Source organism: Nerophis lumbriciformis, linkage group LG04 (assembly GCF_033978685.3).
Source record: "Nerophis lumbriciformis linkage group LG04, RoL_Nlum_v2.1, whole genome shotgun sequence".
Classification (NCBI taxonomy): domain Eukaryota; kingdom Metazoa; phylum Chordata; class Actinopteri; order Syngnathiformes; family Syngnathidae; genus Nerophis; species Nerophis lumbriciformis.
In genome coordinates, this window is record NC_084551.2 from 10602709 (window position 1) to 10620000 (window position 17292).

At 39.6% G+C, this 17292-nt stretch overlaps 1 protein-coding gene across 2 annotated transcripts in view; it reads left to right on the forward strand.

Moving 5' to 3' along the window:
- Window positions 1-17292, forward strand: part of ncalda (neurocalcin delta a) — a 65360-nt gene that overhangs the window by 35960 nt on the left and 12108 nt on the right. Inside the window, exon 2 of one of the 2 annotated variants that reach the window (XM_061948691.2) lies at window positions 5887-6296. In XM_061948691.2, coding sequence (XP_061804675.1) covers window positions 5919-6296 — 378 coding nt within the window. In that variant the 5' untranslated portion in view covers window positions 5887-5918. The remainder of the gene's footprint in view (window positions 1-5886; window positions 6297-17292) is intronic. The other variant, XM_061948683.2, reaches the window with a different exon arrangement.

Below are 17292 nucleotides of genomic sequence, written 5' to 3' on the forward strand. Positions count from 1 at the left end.
TTTTGTTTTTGCCGTCATTGGATATCTTTACATATGGTAGAGATTTACACAAAGACCTTTGCGGGGTCCGTCATTTCTATTCAGTTGTAGTCGATAAGTTGCTATTTTTCTCTATCCTCTTGTTACGTACATGCACAAGCTCGGGTTGTTAACGATAAACCGATGCGACAAAAAATCAGGTTCGAGAAGTGGCCTCAATCGATAAGATTCAATTGTGAATCCTCAGGTTAATAAAGTGTATATACATATATAAACCGGTTATAGCGCCAAACTACAAATCAGTTGATAATTTGTCTCTTTAAAATGACACAAGAGTCAAGGTTGTCCTTGGTAAGAGTCACACTTTTGTGACGTTGCTGACGAGAATAAACGTAGATACATGGACCCGGTGTCCTACGAGACAAGCAATTAGTAGACAAGTTTATCTTCAAAACAACGCGAGAGTCATGGCTGCCCGCCAAATAATTACCCGCAAGATACGTAACGTCAACACCGCGGACCGTCTTTGTGCTGTGCCGTCCATCAATATTGTAACATCCCAAGGAATGGCGGCTCAGACAGATTTCCAGTTTGTCTTTCTTTATTTCACAAAGTACAACGGGCTCAATCCCGCTTTCTTTTCCGGCACAATTCAAACAACCTTTCACTCCCACAACACACGTCACTTCCCATCCTGGTCCCAGAAGTCCAGCCCCCCCAGTCAAGCCATTGGCTAGAACCTGTATGTGTCTGTGACGACACTGACTTAACTTCCATCCATCCATCCATTTTCTACCGCTTATTCCCTTCGGGGTCGCGGGGGGCGCTGGAGCCTATCTCAGCTACAATCAGGCGGAAGGCGGGGTACACCCTGGACAAGTCGCCATCTCATCGCAGGGCCAACACAGACAGACAGACAACATTCACACTCACATTCACACACTAGGGCCAATTTAGTGTTGCCAATCAACTTATCCCCAGGTGCATGTCTTTGGACTTGACTTGTGGAAAAGAAATATATTTGACATGTGTCTGCCTTTTTACTTTATAGAACATTTTTGGGGATGTATGTGTCACATTTGTAGAATGTGTTTGTTTTTTTATTTAAAGATGAATGTACCTATGGGTGTTCTAATTCATTGTTATTCTCATGGTATTCAACTAATCTGTTGTGTTAGAATACGTTTAGCCTCTCATCCCAGTATTTTTCATCAGTTCATGCTCATAGATTTAGCTTGGACTGATCTAGTCTGAGCTGACTATTTATCCTCTAACATGAGTGTATGCACAGGAAGGAATTATTTTGTTCTTCAACAAATGTGTTCATCAACAAATGTTAACCATAGAATTGAATAATTTATACACCATATCAAATCTTAATGAATCGTTCATACACTAAATCAAATCGTTCTGCTTTATAAATGAATCATTTTTTAACCGCATGGTAACCCAATCGAATTGTCCATCACAAAGAGATTTACTACCCTAGCGAATGCATGCTAAAATGCTCCGCTGTTGCCATTTCAAATACAAAGTATTGTTCTAACTTATATTTGTCTCAAGGAGATGTTTTGAATGTTGAAAAAACATAATGTGACCCCTTTAAGTAAAGTTGGTATCATCTGATTGTAAATATGAGTCATGCAACCAGATTCATTGTATAAATCCTGACTCACAATATACTTGTCTGCCAGATGAGAAGTATAGTCTATTTGGTTGAAGTTGGATTTGAAGCACGGTGCAACTAATTTAGAAGACTTTTTACTGTCAAAAGATAAAAATATATGTCCTGACTGACAAGGAGTCAAGCTTGGACAGGCTCCAGTTTGTTGGTGTCTTTGAATAGGATAAGTGGAAGAAAATGAATAAATGTTTGAATAAAAATGTCTTGTTCTGATCTACCACCCATATATTTTCTGAGTTACAATGACATTACATCTTCCCTATTGGAAGCTATTTCACCAACAAAAACATTACCATGTTTGGCTCTTTAGCATGCACTTCTACAACAGTAAATTTCCCCTTTGATGTTGCTTAAGAGAAGGACTAACAGATGTGTTTGGCAAACATGGATATCTCCGGGAGTGTTTGCGCAGATTGCAAGGGTGAATGTTTCCATTTTAAAAGCACAACAAAGCTAAATGGAGCTTTTTTGTTGTGACTTTTGTTACTAAGAAATCTTAGTTTTCACACGTTAGGAGAAATACTACACAGAATTTGGAAAGGTGAAAATAATGTGTTACACTAGTAGGCAATGAGGCTTCTCCAGCTAATAATAGCATGTTCCATCTAAAGTAAGGCCTGCCTCTCTTAGTTACTGATTATATTTGTTAAGGGATGAGTGGACACTTTGCCACACTTTGACAAATAGTGAGATTATCCAGTACGGTTCATCTCACAATCATCAGTTCCCCCATCAATTGGGTGTTTCTCACTCAATTGTGAAATAAACGATTTATTTACTGTATATAATTGTCTTACTTGTTGCAGCAGTCAATCAGTTTGTAAGGACAAAGGCTTTAAAACCAGAGGGTCCATCCATGCATCCATCCATTTTCTACCACTTGTACCAGTTCGAAAAATAAATTACAGCTTACAACAAGGTTTTTTTTTCATATGCATCACACATAATCAATGCAACAATTACATTCTACGTAGGGCCATAACCAGGATTTGACAAATACTAAGGTCAAAAATGGATGGTCCAAGAGGAGCTCTGAAAGGCTGATATCAAGGGTATCCCAGCACCATATAAATAATATAACCTTGAGCAACACAATTAACAATCCACTTTTTTAAATACTTTGCTGAAGCTTAGTGTATTAAACAATTTTAACATCATTAAAACATACTTTTGAAAACTTTTGGAAAATTGCAACGCCAACATGGACTTGAACACGCTCCCTTCTGTATAGTTTCAGTCAGGTGACGCGCACCACGAGGGCCACCGGGAAATCGAGGGAGAAATCTGTCTTCATAATCTGACAGGGCATGACGTGGCCAGGAATACGTTTGGGGTCAAATTAAATTACAAGCGCTTTGTCAGTCAATAATTGACATTTGACATGCGCTTCTTCACACAAAACTGTCCCCCCAAGGATAGCGAAGCCATACGCCCAGCGCCTGTTCTGCGTTTGGGACGAGGTGGCAGCGTTTCACATCAATTCAAAATCAGGTGAAACCCACATTGATGACGTCAGTATAATTTAGTGTTAAAGGGGAACATTATCACAATTTCAGAATTGTTAAAACCATTAAAAATCAGTTCCCAGTGGCTTATTATATTTTTCGAAGTTTTTTTCAAAATTTTACCCATCACGCAGTATCCCTAAAAAAGCTTCAAAGTGCCTGATTTTTTTTTTTTTTTTTTTTTTTTTTTTTTTTTTTTTTTTTTTTTTTTTTTTTATGTCCTGTCCAGCTTCTCAGGCAAATCATATAGTTGATGTAGATGCCCATGACGGCTGTTCAGATTTACTTTACAAAAGAGAAGTGTAGGATACTTCTCTTGTTGCCTTATTTGTATTTGACTTTATTAAATGTATTTATATTATCATTTAGTGCAGCCGGGCCGGAGCAGGAGGGGATAGAAAGAGAAAAAAAAAAGAAGACAGAGGGGGAAATTGTGGGGACAAGAGGGGGATTAGACAGAGAGACAAAAACAACAACAGCAAACAACAACAACAACAACAATAGAGCAACATCAGCAAATATGACATGTACAAATATGATGGTAAAAGTAATAGCAAATAAGCAGTTAGCGAAAAATAAAAAATAATACAGAAATGACAATGAGCATTATTACACTACAAATGGATCAATACAAATACCAATAGAAATAGCGCTATTGATAATGAACAATACCAATAATTTACCTTTATTATCAAAAATACAGTTGTTTAAATGCAACAATACATATACGTAATGATAACTTGAGATACGAAAGAATGCAGAAAAATGGAGGGGGAGAAAGAGAAGCAACCTACATTAACCTTGTAGATTGTTATAGTCACAATAGGTTAAGCTTTGTCAGTGTGCCATGTGTTACACCCAGTTTACCCTAGGGCAACAACGTTAATATATGTTTGATGAAACGTGATTATGTGCATGAGTGTAAGTATGCATATGTACTTGTATATGTACAGAATGTGTATATGTGTTTGTACAATGAATGTATATGTACAGAATGTGTATATGTGTTTGTACAGTGAATGTATATGTACAGTATGTGTATGTGTATGTTTGTATATTGAATGTGCGTGTGGATGTACGAACATTAGGTAGGTAAATATGTACTGTATTTGTGTATGTATGTGGGAGCGTAGGTACCTATGTACGTATGTGAGCATATGTGAATTTGCATGTACAATACATTCGACTCCCAGAGTGCGTGGGAGCCAGAGCACGGCCCCAAAGTGCCTGATTTTAACCACCCGTCCATTTTCCTGTGACGTCACATAGTGAAGCCAACACAAACAAACATGGCGGAAAGAACAGCAAGCTATAGCGACATTAGCTCGGATTCAGACTCGGATTTCAGCGGCTTAAGCGATTCAACAGATTACGAATGTATTGAAACGGATGGTTGTAGTGTGGAGGCAGGTAGCGAAAACGAAATTGAAGAAGAAACTGAAGCTATTGAGCCATATCGGTTTGAACCGTATGCAAGCGAAACCGACGAAAACGACACGACAGCCAGCGACACGGGAGAAAGCGAGGACTAATTCGGCGATCGCCTTCTAACCAACGGTTGGTATGTGTTTGTTTGGCATTAAAGGAAACTAACAACTATGAACTAGGTTTACAGCATATGAAATACATTTGGCAACAACATGCACTTTGAGAGTGCAGACAGCCCAATTTTCATCAATTAATATATTCTGTAGACGTACCCTCGTGTCAGCAGGCCAGGGAAGCTAGGGTCGATATTCTTCTCTTGATCATCTTCGGGACGGTGTGAGCCAAGACATCCAGGGGGTTTAGCTCGCTGGTCTGCGGGAACAAACTGCAGCCATTGCTTGCCGTGCTACCGATGTCCTTTGTCCCTGAATTGCTCACACACTCCGGCAGATTCAATGGGGGTCTGGCGGCAGATTTCTTTGACTTTATTGTTGGAAATGCATCTGCTTTGAGTGTCGCAGGATATCCACACATTCTTGCCATCTCTGTCGTAGCATAGCTTTCGTCGGTAAAGTGTGCGGAACAAACGTCCAATTTCTTGCCACTTTCGCATCTTTGAGCCACTGGTGCAACTTGAATCCGTCCCTGTTCGTGTTGTTACACCCTCCGACAACACACCGACGAGGCATGATGTCTCCAAGGTACGGAAAACAGTCGAAAAAACGGAAAATAACAGAGCTGATTTGACTCAGTGTTTGAGAAAATGGCGGATTGCTTCCCGATGCGATGTCACATTGTGACGTCATCGCTCCGAGAGCGAATATTAGAAAGGCGTTTAATTCGCCAAGATTCACCCATTTAGAGTTCGGAAATCGGTTAAAAAAATATATGGTCTTTTTTTTTCAACATCAAGGTATATATTGACGCTTACATAGGTCTGGTGATAATGTTCCCCTTTAATGTTATCTTGACAGCACATTTCAGATCGGATAATGTTTAAAATAAAAGTGGATTTCATGGCGTTACGTTGTCTGGAGTTGTAGCCAGCTGTGCATAGCCAAAGATCATATATTTTGAGAGGATGATCTACCACATTGTGATGTACAATGTCCAACATGAAGTATATTTGCAGTCTTTTTGTCACAAAAAAAAATACAGAGGACATGACCTCGGTGTTCTCAATGGTAGTGACAGCCATGATACTATGCAAACTGGTATTGCCTGTTTACCTGTAAATCTAATATTCTTTGCATCAGTTAACCAAAGCTCCTCATTTTCTGTGTCGTCCAGCAGAGTGCCAAGTCATTTAAGAGCTGCCAGACATGGGGAAGCAGAACAGCAAGCTCCGTCCCGAGGTGATGCAGGACCTCCTGGAGAGCACGGACTTCACCGAGCACGAGATTCAAGAGTGGTATAAAGGCTTCCTGCGGGATTGCCCCAGCGGGAACCTGTCCATGGAGGAGTTTAAAAAGATATACGGCAACTTTTTTCCTTATGGAGATGCTTCAAAGTTTGCAGAGCACGTTTTTCGCACGTTTGACGCAAACGGTGATGGCACCATAGACTTTCGGGAGTTCATAATTGCTCTGAGTGTGACGTCACGTGGCAAACTGGAGCAGAAGCTAAAATGGGCCTTCAGTATGTATGACCTGGATGGGAATGGCTACATCAGTAAAAATGAGATGCTGGAGATTGTACAGGTGAGTGAATTGTCTATGAGTGTTGAAACGCAGAAATTGCCTTTTTTAGTTTAGCGTCCAGTTTCTATCTCAAAGAGCTAGTTCACTCATATATTCAATGAAACATTAGCTAGAGAAATTATTGTATACTACAGTATATTTCACACTTATAAGATCAGCATTGCTGACAATAAAGGAAGACAGCTCTGCTCCAAGAGCCTCTTCTGACACATTATTACTAAGTTATGCTCACCCTGAGATCTTGTTTACATTGTAAAAGGTTTTCAGGCATTTCTGTTTCCGGAAAATTGAAGTGTTTTACTTTTTCTCAGACATAGCAATTAGTCTCATATAATGTGGATATCATGAAAAGCTTTTTTTTACTGTCTGTTTTCTGAGGTAAAGTTCACATCCATGTACCCTAATCTGTCTACTTCTCAATCAATCAATCAATCTTTATTTATACAGCCCTAAATCACAAGTGTCTCAAAGGGCTGCACAAGCCACAACGACATCCTCGGTACAAAGCCCACATAAGGGCAAGGAAAAACTCACCCCAGTGGGACGTCGATGTGAATGACTATGAGAAACCTTGGAGAGGACCGCATATGTGGGTAACCCCCCCGCCTCTGGGGGAGACCGAAAGCAATGGATGTCGAGTGGGTCTGACATAATATTGTGAGAGTCCAGTCCATACTGGATCCAACATAATAGTAAGAGTCCAGTCCATACATTCCATCATCCTTCTGTAGAGTATAGTACAGTATAGTTTGGCATATATGATATATAATTAAAAATAGCAGTTTTTTAAATCTTGTAAGATACGTTTTTGTACTCTTAGTTTTCGTATCACACAAAATGTCAATAATAAGACGGACGAGTAAGTCGTACCTCAGCTTATGAATTTAGTTGGTTCTCTGACATAGCTAATAGTCTAGAATAACTGTATAGCATTACAATGTTACCCATTGAAATTAACTAAAATTCTATTGTAACTTCTGGATAACAATATTGTATCAAAGAAAACAGTTGTTAATGTATATAATGTAATAATACCTCACTTTGCTTAGTTTTAGATTTATTTATTTAATTCAATGAATATCATCCTCTTCTTCTGAGCACTGTACTTTACAACCACTTTCCTCTTTCCCGTGTTTGAAAAAACGAAAGTTTTGTCTCGGTCTAATAGCTACTGTAGCTATAAGCTAATGCTAGCTTGCAAGTTCATACCCCAAATTTTTGCCCATATTCCAAAAAACTGTACCTCTGTTATGTGACACGACTGATAAGGGTAGCTGTATTTGAGATGACAGAAAGTAACTTCCTAATGTATTTTATTTCTATCATAATCTTTATATTTGTAATACTGACATACTGTCTGTCTGCATAGAATGTCTTATTTTAGTTTTAACTTGTTCATTACTGTGCCTTGTTTTAAGTAGCATTTATTTCTATAGCACCTTTAACGGCACAGACAAAAAGTCACAAAGTGCTTCACAAAACAGTTGAAATATGACAGGCAATATAACAGGCCAATATAAAAACAAAATATAAATATACAAAATAAAACAATATAAAAGACAACATAAAAATCATTAAAGTCTAAGAGTAGCTAATTAAAAGCCTGTACAAATAAATGAGTCTTAAAGGGGAAATGCACTTTTTTAGGAATTGTTCCTATCATTCACAATCAATATGAAAGACATGACGACGGATGTATTTGTTTTTATGCATTCTAACTCATAAATAAATGTAAATACAAGTCATCTTACAATGGAGCTAATGGGAGGTCCTCTATTCCTATAAAACTCAATAAATAACCATCCAAAAAGGGCCAACAATACTCCATTTACATTTCGTGACTTGCATATTGACTAAATATTAGTGATTTTGTTATTACAAGCGCTAACGCAGACAAGCTATTTATAGCAGCGCCGTGATCACTAGCTTGTGTGCCAATGTTGACATCATTGACTGATCAGCTGCATTATCGTTTCTTTTTTCGTCAAACTTTATTGTATATGGTAAATCATGCCTCTCACCTGTATAGTAGAAGGACCAGGACGTATTCTGACAAGTTGGTACACTTTGACAGCCAAATCAGACACAAAATGGCGAGAACAACACGAAAAGACGCTTGGTTTCACTCCCCTTTTCTTCGTGAGGATTACGAGTTATTCTTCATCTCATTGGAAATATAACAAGATTCTATCAGTCGGCATGCTAATGATAGCAGGCATTGTACAGTAAGTGATGATTTATTATGTTTGTTGGCTTCCATAAAGTCTGCAGTGAGTAATAATCACTACAGTTGTAAAAAAAATAATTAGCAAACGTTGTGATGCCATCCATCCATCCATCCATCTTCTTCCGCTTATCCGAGGTCGGGTCGCGGGGGCAGCAGCCTAAGCAGGGAAGCCCAGACTTCCCTCTCCCCAGCCACTTCGTCCAGCTCTTCCTGTGGGACCCCGAGGCATTCCCAGGCCAGCCGGGAGACATAGTCTTCCCAACGTGTCCTGGGTCTTCCCAACGTGTCCTGGGTCTTCCCCGTGGCCTCCTACCGGTCGGACGTGCCCTAAACACCTCCCTAGGGAGGCGTTCGGGTGGCATCCTGACCAGATGCCCGAACCACCTCATCTGGCTCCTCTCGATGTGGAGGAGCAGCGGCTTTACTTTGAGCTCCCCCCGGATGGCAGAGCTTCTCACCCTATCTCCAAGGGACAGCCCCGCCACCCGGCGGAGGAAACTCATTTCGGCCGCTTGTACCCGTGATCTTGTCCTTTCGGTCATAACCCAAAGCTCATGACCATAGGTGAGGATGGGAACGTAGATCGACCGGTAAATTGAGAGCTTTGCCTTCCGGCTCAGCTCCTTCTTCACCACAACGGATTGATACAGCGTCCGCATTACTGAAGACGCCGCACCGATCCGCCTGTCGATCTCACGATCCACTCTTCCCTCACTCGTGAACAAGACTCCGAGGTACTTGAACTCCTCCACTTGGGGCAAGATCTCCTCCCCAACCCGGAGATGGCACTCCACCCTTTTCCGGGCGAGAACCATGGACTCGGACTTGGAGGTGCTGATTCTCATCCCAGTCGCTTCACACTCGGCTGCGAACCGATCCAGTGAGAGCTGAAGATCCTGGCTAGATGAAGCCATCAGGACCACATCATCTGCAAAAAGCAGAGACCTAATCCTGCAGCCACCAAACCAGATCCCCTCAACACCTTGACTGCGCCTAGAAATTCTGTCCATAAAAGTTATGAACAGAATCGGTGACAAAGGGCAGCCTTGGCGGAGTCCAACCCTCACTGGAAACGTGTCCGACTTACTGCCGGCAATGCGGACCAAGCTCTGGCACTGAGCATACAGGGAGCGGACTGCCACAATCAGACAGTCCGATACCCCATACTCTCCGAGCACTCCCCACAGGACTTCCCGAGGGACACGGTCGAATGCCTTCTCCAAGTCCACAAAACACACGTTGTGATGCGTTTTTGATATTAATGCACCACGTATGCTTCAAATGATCTATTCATCCATTTTCTACCGCTTGTACACCTTGGACAAGTTGCCACCTCATCACAGGGCCAAGACAAATAGACAACATATACACCCACATTCACACACTAGGGCCAATTCAGTGTTGCCAATCAACCTATCCCCAGGTGCATGTTTTTGGAGGTGAGAGGAAGAACACACTTTGCTTAAAATGTTTAAAATACGTATATATTAAATGTTATTCTAAATGTGCCTGTTACTACATCACATATACTTACAGCATGTATTTAAAACCTTCATGGAGGTGTTTGGATGTTTTTAAGGGCTTTTTAATGGCAAAATAGAGGGCTCCCAAAGGCTCCATCGTAAGTTGACTTTTGATCGCATGTTCATAATGATCAAATCTGGACCCTGACATATTTAAACTGTTCTTTTTTTTTGAGTGGAATGATCTTCAATGATTTTACAAGAATTGGGTGCAGAAGTTTGAATGTTTAGTTACACAGGGGCAAAGGTATACATACTAGAGAAGTCCGATAATGGCTTTTTTGCCGATATTGTCCAACTCTTAATTACCGATTCCGATATCAACCGATACCGATATATACAGTCGTGAAATTAACACATTATTATGCCTAATTTTGTTGTGATGCCCCGCTGGATGCATTAAACAATGTAACAAGGTTTTCCAAAATAAATGCCAACATGGCACTGCCATATTTACTATTGAAGTCACAAAGTATTATTTTTTTTAACATGCTTCAAAACAGCAGCTTGGAATTTGGGACATGCTCTCCCTGAGAGAGCATGAGGAGATTAAGGTGGGTGGGGTTGGGGGGGGCGGGTTTGAGGTGGGGGGCGTAGGGGATACCGGGGGGGTGTATATTTTAGCGTCCTGGAAGCGTTAGTGCTGCAAGGGGGTTCTGGGTATTTGTTCTGTTGTGTTTATGTTGTTACGGTGCGGATGTTCTCTCGAAATGTGTTTGTCATTCTTGTTTGGTGTGGGTTGAAAGTGTGGCGCATATTTGTAACAGTGTTAAAGTTGTTTATACGGCCACCCTCAGTGTGATGTATGGCTGTTGACCAAGTGTGTGAAAAGCCGTAGATATTATGTGACTGGGCCGGCATGCAAAAGCAGTGCCTTTAAGGTTTATTGGCGCTCTGTACTTCTCCCTACGTCCGTGTACCACTCCGTACAGCGGCGTTGTAAAAAGTCGTACATTTTACTTTTTGAAACCGATACCGATAATTTCCGATATTACATTTTAAAGCATTTATCGGCCGATAACATCGTCAGTCTGATATTATCGGACATCTCTAATACATACCTATTCAAATAAGATATATATATACCCCCACTAATACTTTTTTAATAAGCCATTATTCATCATAAAGGAACCGAAGAGCATGTTTGTGATAAGTGAAGCAAGACCCAAAGATGGTCACAGTTAAGTGTTCCTATTAGCTTTGCTTTGAACAAAACCATGTGTTCAGAGAGAGTCATACAGTGGCCTCATGGTTAGCATGTTGACCTCATAGTCAGAAGGTGAAAAATGTCCTTCGGAGCATCGCCGTCTGGAGATTGCCTGTTCTCACCGTGCTTGGGTTTTCCTCCTACATCCCACAAACATGCATGTTGGGCTCAGCTAATTGGAGACTGTAGGTGTTAATGTAAGTGTGAATGGTTGTTTGTCTATTTGTGCCTTGTGATTGACTGGCAACCAGTCGAAGGTTTACCGCGTCACTCAGCAGAAGTCTGCTGGGATAGGCTTCAACGCATTTATGACCATAAAGAGGACAAACGGTATCGAAAATGAATGAATGAATGTTTGTTGTGTGGAGGTATAAAGGCTTGTGCTGGATGTTAGACACAATGGTACCTTGAAAATGTCATGACTAGGTCCTTGGGTTTAGTTTTTCCAAAAGGCAACGGAAAGTTGGCTCGGGCGAGACGGGAATGTAAGTACGTGATTTATTACTATCAAAAAATGTACAAACGAAAAGCGCGCACAGTGGCGGAAAACAAACTATGAAACCAAAAAGACTATAGCACAAAGGCAGAAACTGTGAACAATGAAACAAAAACTTACTTGGCATGGGACTGTGAACATGGCATTATGCAGAGTGACGATAAAGAGTGTGTCAGGGGTATGAATGCGGATGTCGCCAGGCTGACCAACAGAAAAAGAAAAGCTTAAATAACAGACATGATTAACGAAAACAGGTGCGTGACTCAAAACTTGAAACAGGTGCGTGACGTGACAGGTGAAAACTAATGGGTTGCTATGGAAACAATACAAGGGAGTGAACAACCAGAAACTAAAGAGTCCAATAACTAAACAAAACAAAACAAAACATGACTAAAACAAAAACATGATCAACACCGACATGACAGAAAACTCGTATTGCAAAGCAGCATTGTCCTTGGAAATTAGTTATAATACATTTAGTCCCAATTTTAAAACGTAACATACCTTTTAAAAAGGAAACTTTTAGACAAGAAATATTGTATGAAACACAATACTACACAAAGCACTACAAACAACTACAGTATTTTTATGAAGTGATGTAATAATAGTGCACAGCATTTTCCTTGGAAAGCGGATGTCTACGGTATCTGTTTCTTTGTCAAACACACCATCTGCAGGTTCTCCATATTTTCATGGATAAATGTCTGCCGTTTAGATATTATTTAAACATCCTGAGCTGGCATTAGACTCTTACTGCTTTAGTATGGTTCAGACTAGCAGTGATACGCTTGAACTGTTTCACTCGGTCTTGTTTTTTGATGATTTATTCCTTTAATGCAATGAATATTCTCTGCTTGTTCTTCTCAGCACTGTCCTTCACACTCATTTTCTTCATTCCCATGGTTTAAGAAACAAAGTAATATCGCTGTTCAGCTATAAGCTAATTGGTCTGATCTTACAGGATGAATTCACTGTGACATTTGGTAAGCCAATTATGTGGGTAAGCTCGTAACCCCAATTTTTGCTTAAAACCTGGAATTTTTTTCCTGTAACAAAGCACCAGCATATGCTACACCAGCTCCCTCCTCCCCTTTTAAAACTTCTTGCGCGATGTGCACCTCCAAAAACATCTCACCTCGTGCTGCAAACACGCTGACAGTAAAGGCTGTGATTAGTTAGCTGGTAGAACATTATTTCTTGTGTGTATACGACTCGTTCAGAGTGCATACAGACTTTTCCGATTTCAGAACATTTGGCAATGAAAATGACTGTAGAATGCATCAATTATTTCCAGCTGCAATGACACTCCTCTTCTCTCTTAAATTACCAGTGTTCGCTTTCAATCAAGAAAGCTAACAGAATAGTTGGCAAAAGTTGTTGTTGTTCACAGAGTTGACTTCACGAAACTCGCTCAACTGATGACACGCTATAAAAGTAGGGGTGCATTTGAATGAGCTTCCACTTTCTTTAGGCAATCATATTTTGCTTTATTTTGCTCTATTTATTTATCCCTCATCTTCATTTGCTTGCATGGGGTTCCTCCAGGTTGTTTGTCTATATGTGCCACACACACACACACACCAACTACAGTTGTCCTACAAGTACCTTTTAAAAATAGCTACTTGAGTAGTTTTTTCACTGAATACTTCATTTTACTAATTATTTGGATGACTACTTTTTTACGTTTACTTGAGTCATATTACTCTAAAGTAACGGTATACTCTTACTCAGGCCCGGCCCTAACCAATCTGGCGCCCTAGGCAAGATTTTAGGTGGCGCCCCCCCACATCGGCAGTGAAGTGTATATACTCACAAGAACCCGAATAGCTTTGTCTTTGACCTTTTTTTTTACTTACAACTATACCTAATATATAAAGGGGTGGAAAAGTGAAGATTACCTGCAGGGCAAACATTAGCTAACCAGAAGGCAATAACAATGTAAACAAAAAACACCTGCTTAAAAGATCTAATACAAACATTTATATGCACGTACAACACTTAGAACTTTTAGCATATCAGTATGTGGAATTAAATTATAGAATGGATTAAGTAAAGAAGTTAAAAATTGTACTGATATGATCCAGTTTAGGAGGTTGTTCAAAATAATAGTGCTTACAGAGTACAAAGAAGAAGAATTATGAGAAATACTTTCAACCTTATTGAAAATAAGATATTCTTCATCTCAGTATGTTAATAATGACTGAATTAATTTATTAATTACATATTACAAAACTGTTGTATACTAATTCATAGATGTTATTTTATTATATAAAAAGGTCAGTAAATGATTCTATATATTTGTAAACGCTTTGAAGTGGGAAAGGGGTAGGATTAAATAAGCTTTGCTTCTTCCTACTCCTTTTCGGGCATGATGTACAATGAAATGATATGAAATTGTGTGATGTATTATGATGTAAGTGTGTTCATGTTCGAAATAAACTAAAGAAAAAAAGAAATGTCCCTGAGGAATGTAAGGTGGGAGTACTGTAATGTAATTACCTAACGTTACATTATTATTTTCCATAACAATTTAGCCCCCTCCACAATATTAACCCGACGTTAAAACAGAACTAGCTATTTATTGATTAGCAATTGCCGAATCATGTAACATTAGCTTAATGCTAAAAAGCCAGGTTACTATCACATTCTGTAACAGACAAATAATTTCATGTAGGCTATACGTTACCTACCTGCTACCTCTGTCTTTTCTCGTTTCTCCTCCTCTTCTTTTCTCTTTTTTCTTCCCTGGGCACCTGACAGTTTTGGCATCTTGTGTTGATTTTTTGATGTGGTGACGTCCAAAAAGAGTCATGATACGGGAAGGGAGGGGGCGCACCGTGCGGGGGGCGCGTAATGTTGTAACCATTAATATTTCTATTAAATAGGCTTTACTTTGCATTTTAATTAACGTGGGATTATTTTTTGTATTTAGAAATAATAGTATCAACTTTTTTTTTTTTTTTTTTTCTCCAACATTTGTGGCACTGGCGTGGCGCCCCCTGATGGACGGCGCCCTTAGCATTTGCCTATACGGCCTATGCCACGGGCCGGCCCTGCTCTTACTGAAAGGGGAACTGCACTTTTTTGGAAACTTTGCCTATCATTCGCAATCCTTATCTAAGACAACCACATACGTTTTTTTTAAAATGCATTTTAAGTCATAAATAAACGCTAGCAAGAGTCAGGTGAAATGGAGGTAATGGGAGTCGCTCTATTCCACCTATAAAGCACTTTAAAAAACATCCAAAAACCTCCGTCAACGTTTTATATACCCGCTGTAAGTGTATATATAATGTAATAACAGGCACATTCATAATAACATGTAATATTTACATATTTTTAAAATTTTAAGCATATGTCGGTGTTTGAATTACAGAGACGCATCATGTTCACTATTTCCTTGAATAACAACAACTACTTTTTATGGCAGATACCTGAGAGCCAACGAAGACTACTACGAGACAAATGATGATCCAGAACCTTATCATTTTGATCCTGAATATAAGGAGGATGAGCTACAAGCTTTAAAAGCTGAATGATAAGCAGATCCAGCAAGTAGCAGTATTGATGAATCCTAAACAAGAAATACAAACTACAAACTTAATAAAACAATCACTTACTTTACAATGTCTGCTCTCACTGTAGTGTTGACAGATGGGTTGTTTAAATCTTCCCGTCTAGATTAAGAATGAATCATAATCCTCGCGCAGGTGAAAAATAAAAAACGAAACGTGTGTCTTTTCGTGTCTTTTCTCGCTATCTTCGGGTCTGAATTGAATGTCAAAGTTGACCAACTTCTCAGTTTTTAGCCACATCCTTCTATTTAACAATTGAGAGGCATGTTTTTTAATCTCAAATTAACTCTCACCAACTCAGAGGCGATGCAGCAGCAGCGGCGGCTCAGTATGTCAGTAACTGCATAAGATGGTTACATCTTTGTGATTAATGCGCTGCTAAAAGTAGTTCCTGGGCATTAGCACTTATATTAACAATATCGCTAATACTTGGTCAACATTCAGGTCACGAGATGTATATGGAGTATTGTTGGCACTAGAGATGTCCGATAATGGCTTTTTTGCCGATATCCGATATTCCTATATTGTCCAACTTTTAATTACCGATTCCGATATCAACCGATACCAATATATACAGTCGTGGAATTAACACATTATTATGCCTAATTTTGTTGTGATTAAGGCTGAAACGACGCGTCGACGTAGTCGACGTCATCGGTTACGTAAATACGTCGACGCCGTTTTTGTGCGTCGGCGCGTCGCATATTTACGTCACACTACTGTCATGGCGGAGCGCAAAGCAGACGATGCGAGCGAGGGGAAAAAAGCACGCCAAAAGTCGTCAAAAGTGTCGGAGTATTTCAATAAACGGCCTAATAATGTTGTTGTATGCACACTGTGTCGAGCGGAAATGGCCTATCATAGCAGCACAACGGCTATGAACGAACATTTGAAAAGAAAACCCCCGACAGCGTTCTTGCCATCACCATCAACAAGTCAATCGTCCGCGTGCGTATACGTTGTCATTATTACACAAAAACATGAATGTGTCATTTGTATCTGCGTTGTAAATTCATAAACTAAAGCACCGTTTGCTCTGAGAGGCGCGTTTGGCGTGCCTGTTCAGTGTTTACAAAGACGCGCTCCTCTTTAACGCTGTGGAGAGGCGGCGGCGGCGAGCGAGCGGCGAGGCGGGGCGCGCCGGGAGCGACGCCGCAAGAGACAGGGGATGACGAGCGAGCGAGGAAGAGGAGCTGAAAAGCGAGGAAAGAAAGAGAAAAGAGTTGGAAGAGAAAAGACTTTGTGTAAAATTAAAAGATTGTAAACCTGGCAAAGCCGTCTGGCGTTCAGTCTGTCGGTCCTGAAAGAACCCCACGGCACAAGACGTGTCACAAACGCTAACGTTAATTAGTTGTGCAAATACCTTTTACAACATTAACAGTTACATATACTATGTACAAACCAACAATTAACTTTCACTTTAATCATACTATCATTGTTGTGTTATTAAGCAAAATAAGCAATACTTTTACTTTTGTTGAAATGTTTACACTGTACACTTTTTTTGTATTGGATGTTTAGCTTTATTTTTGCACATTTTAGCAAATAAGCAATACTTTTACTTTTGTTGAAATGTTTACACTTGTTACAGAATATTTCCGTTTTGCACTTTTTTGTATTGGATGTTTATCTTTATTTTTGCACATTTTAAAGCAAAATAAGCAATACTTTTACTTTTTAAATGCTTATACTATTCCAGAATATTAAGATTTGCACTGGATGTTTACTTTTATATTTGCACATTAAAAAGCAAATAAGCTACTTTTAATTTTGTTAAATGTTAAAAGTTTTAAATGTTTACATTGTTACAGAATATTTTGTCATGTTGTTGTCAATGTTGACTGAGTGGCCATACTTTTTTTTTTGTAAATAAAAGCCATGCCTTTTGAAAAAACTGGCCTACATTTATTTTTTCCTCTTCATTTTAAATAAAAAAAATAATCGGTAAAAGGAAAAATAATCTATAGA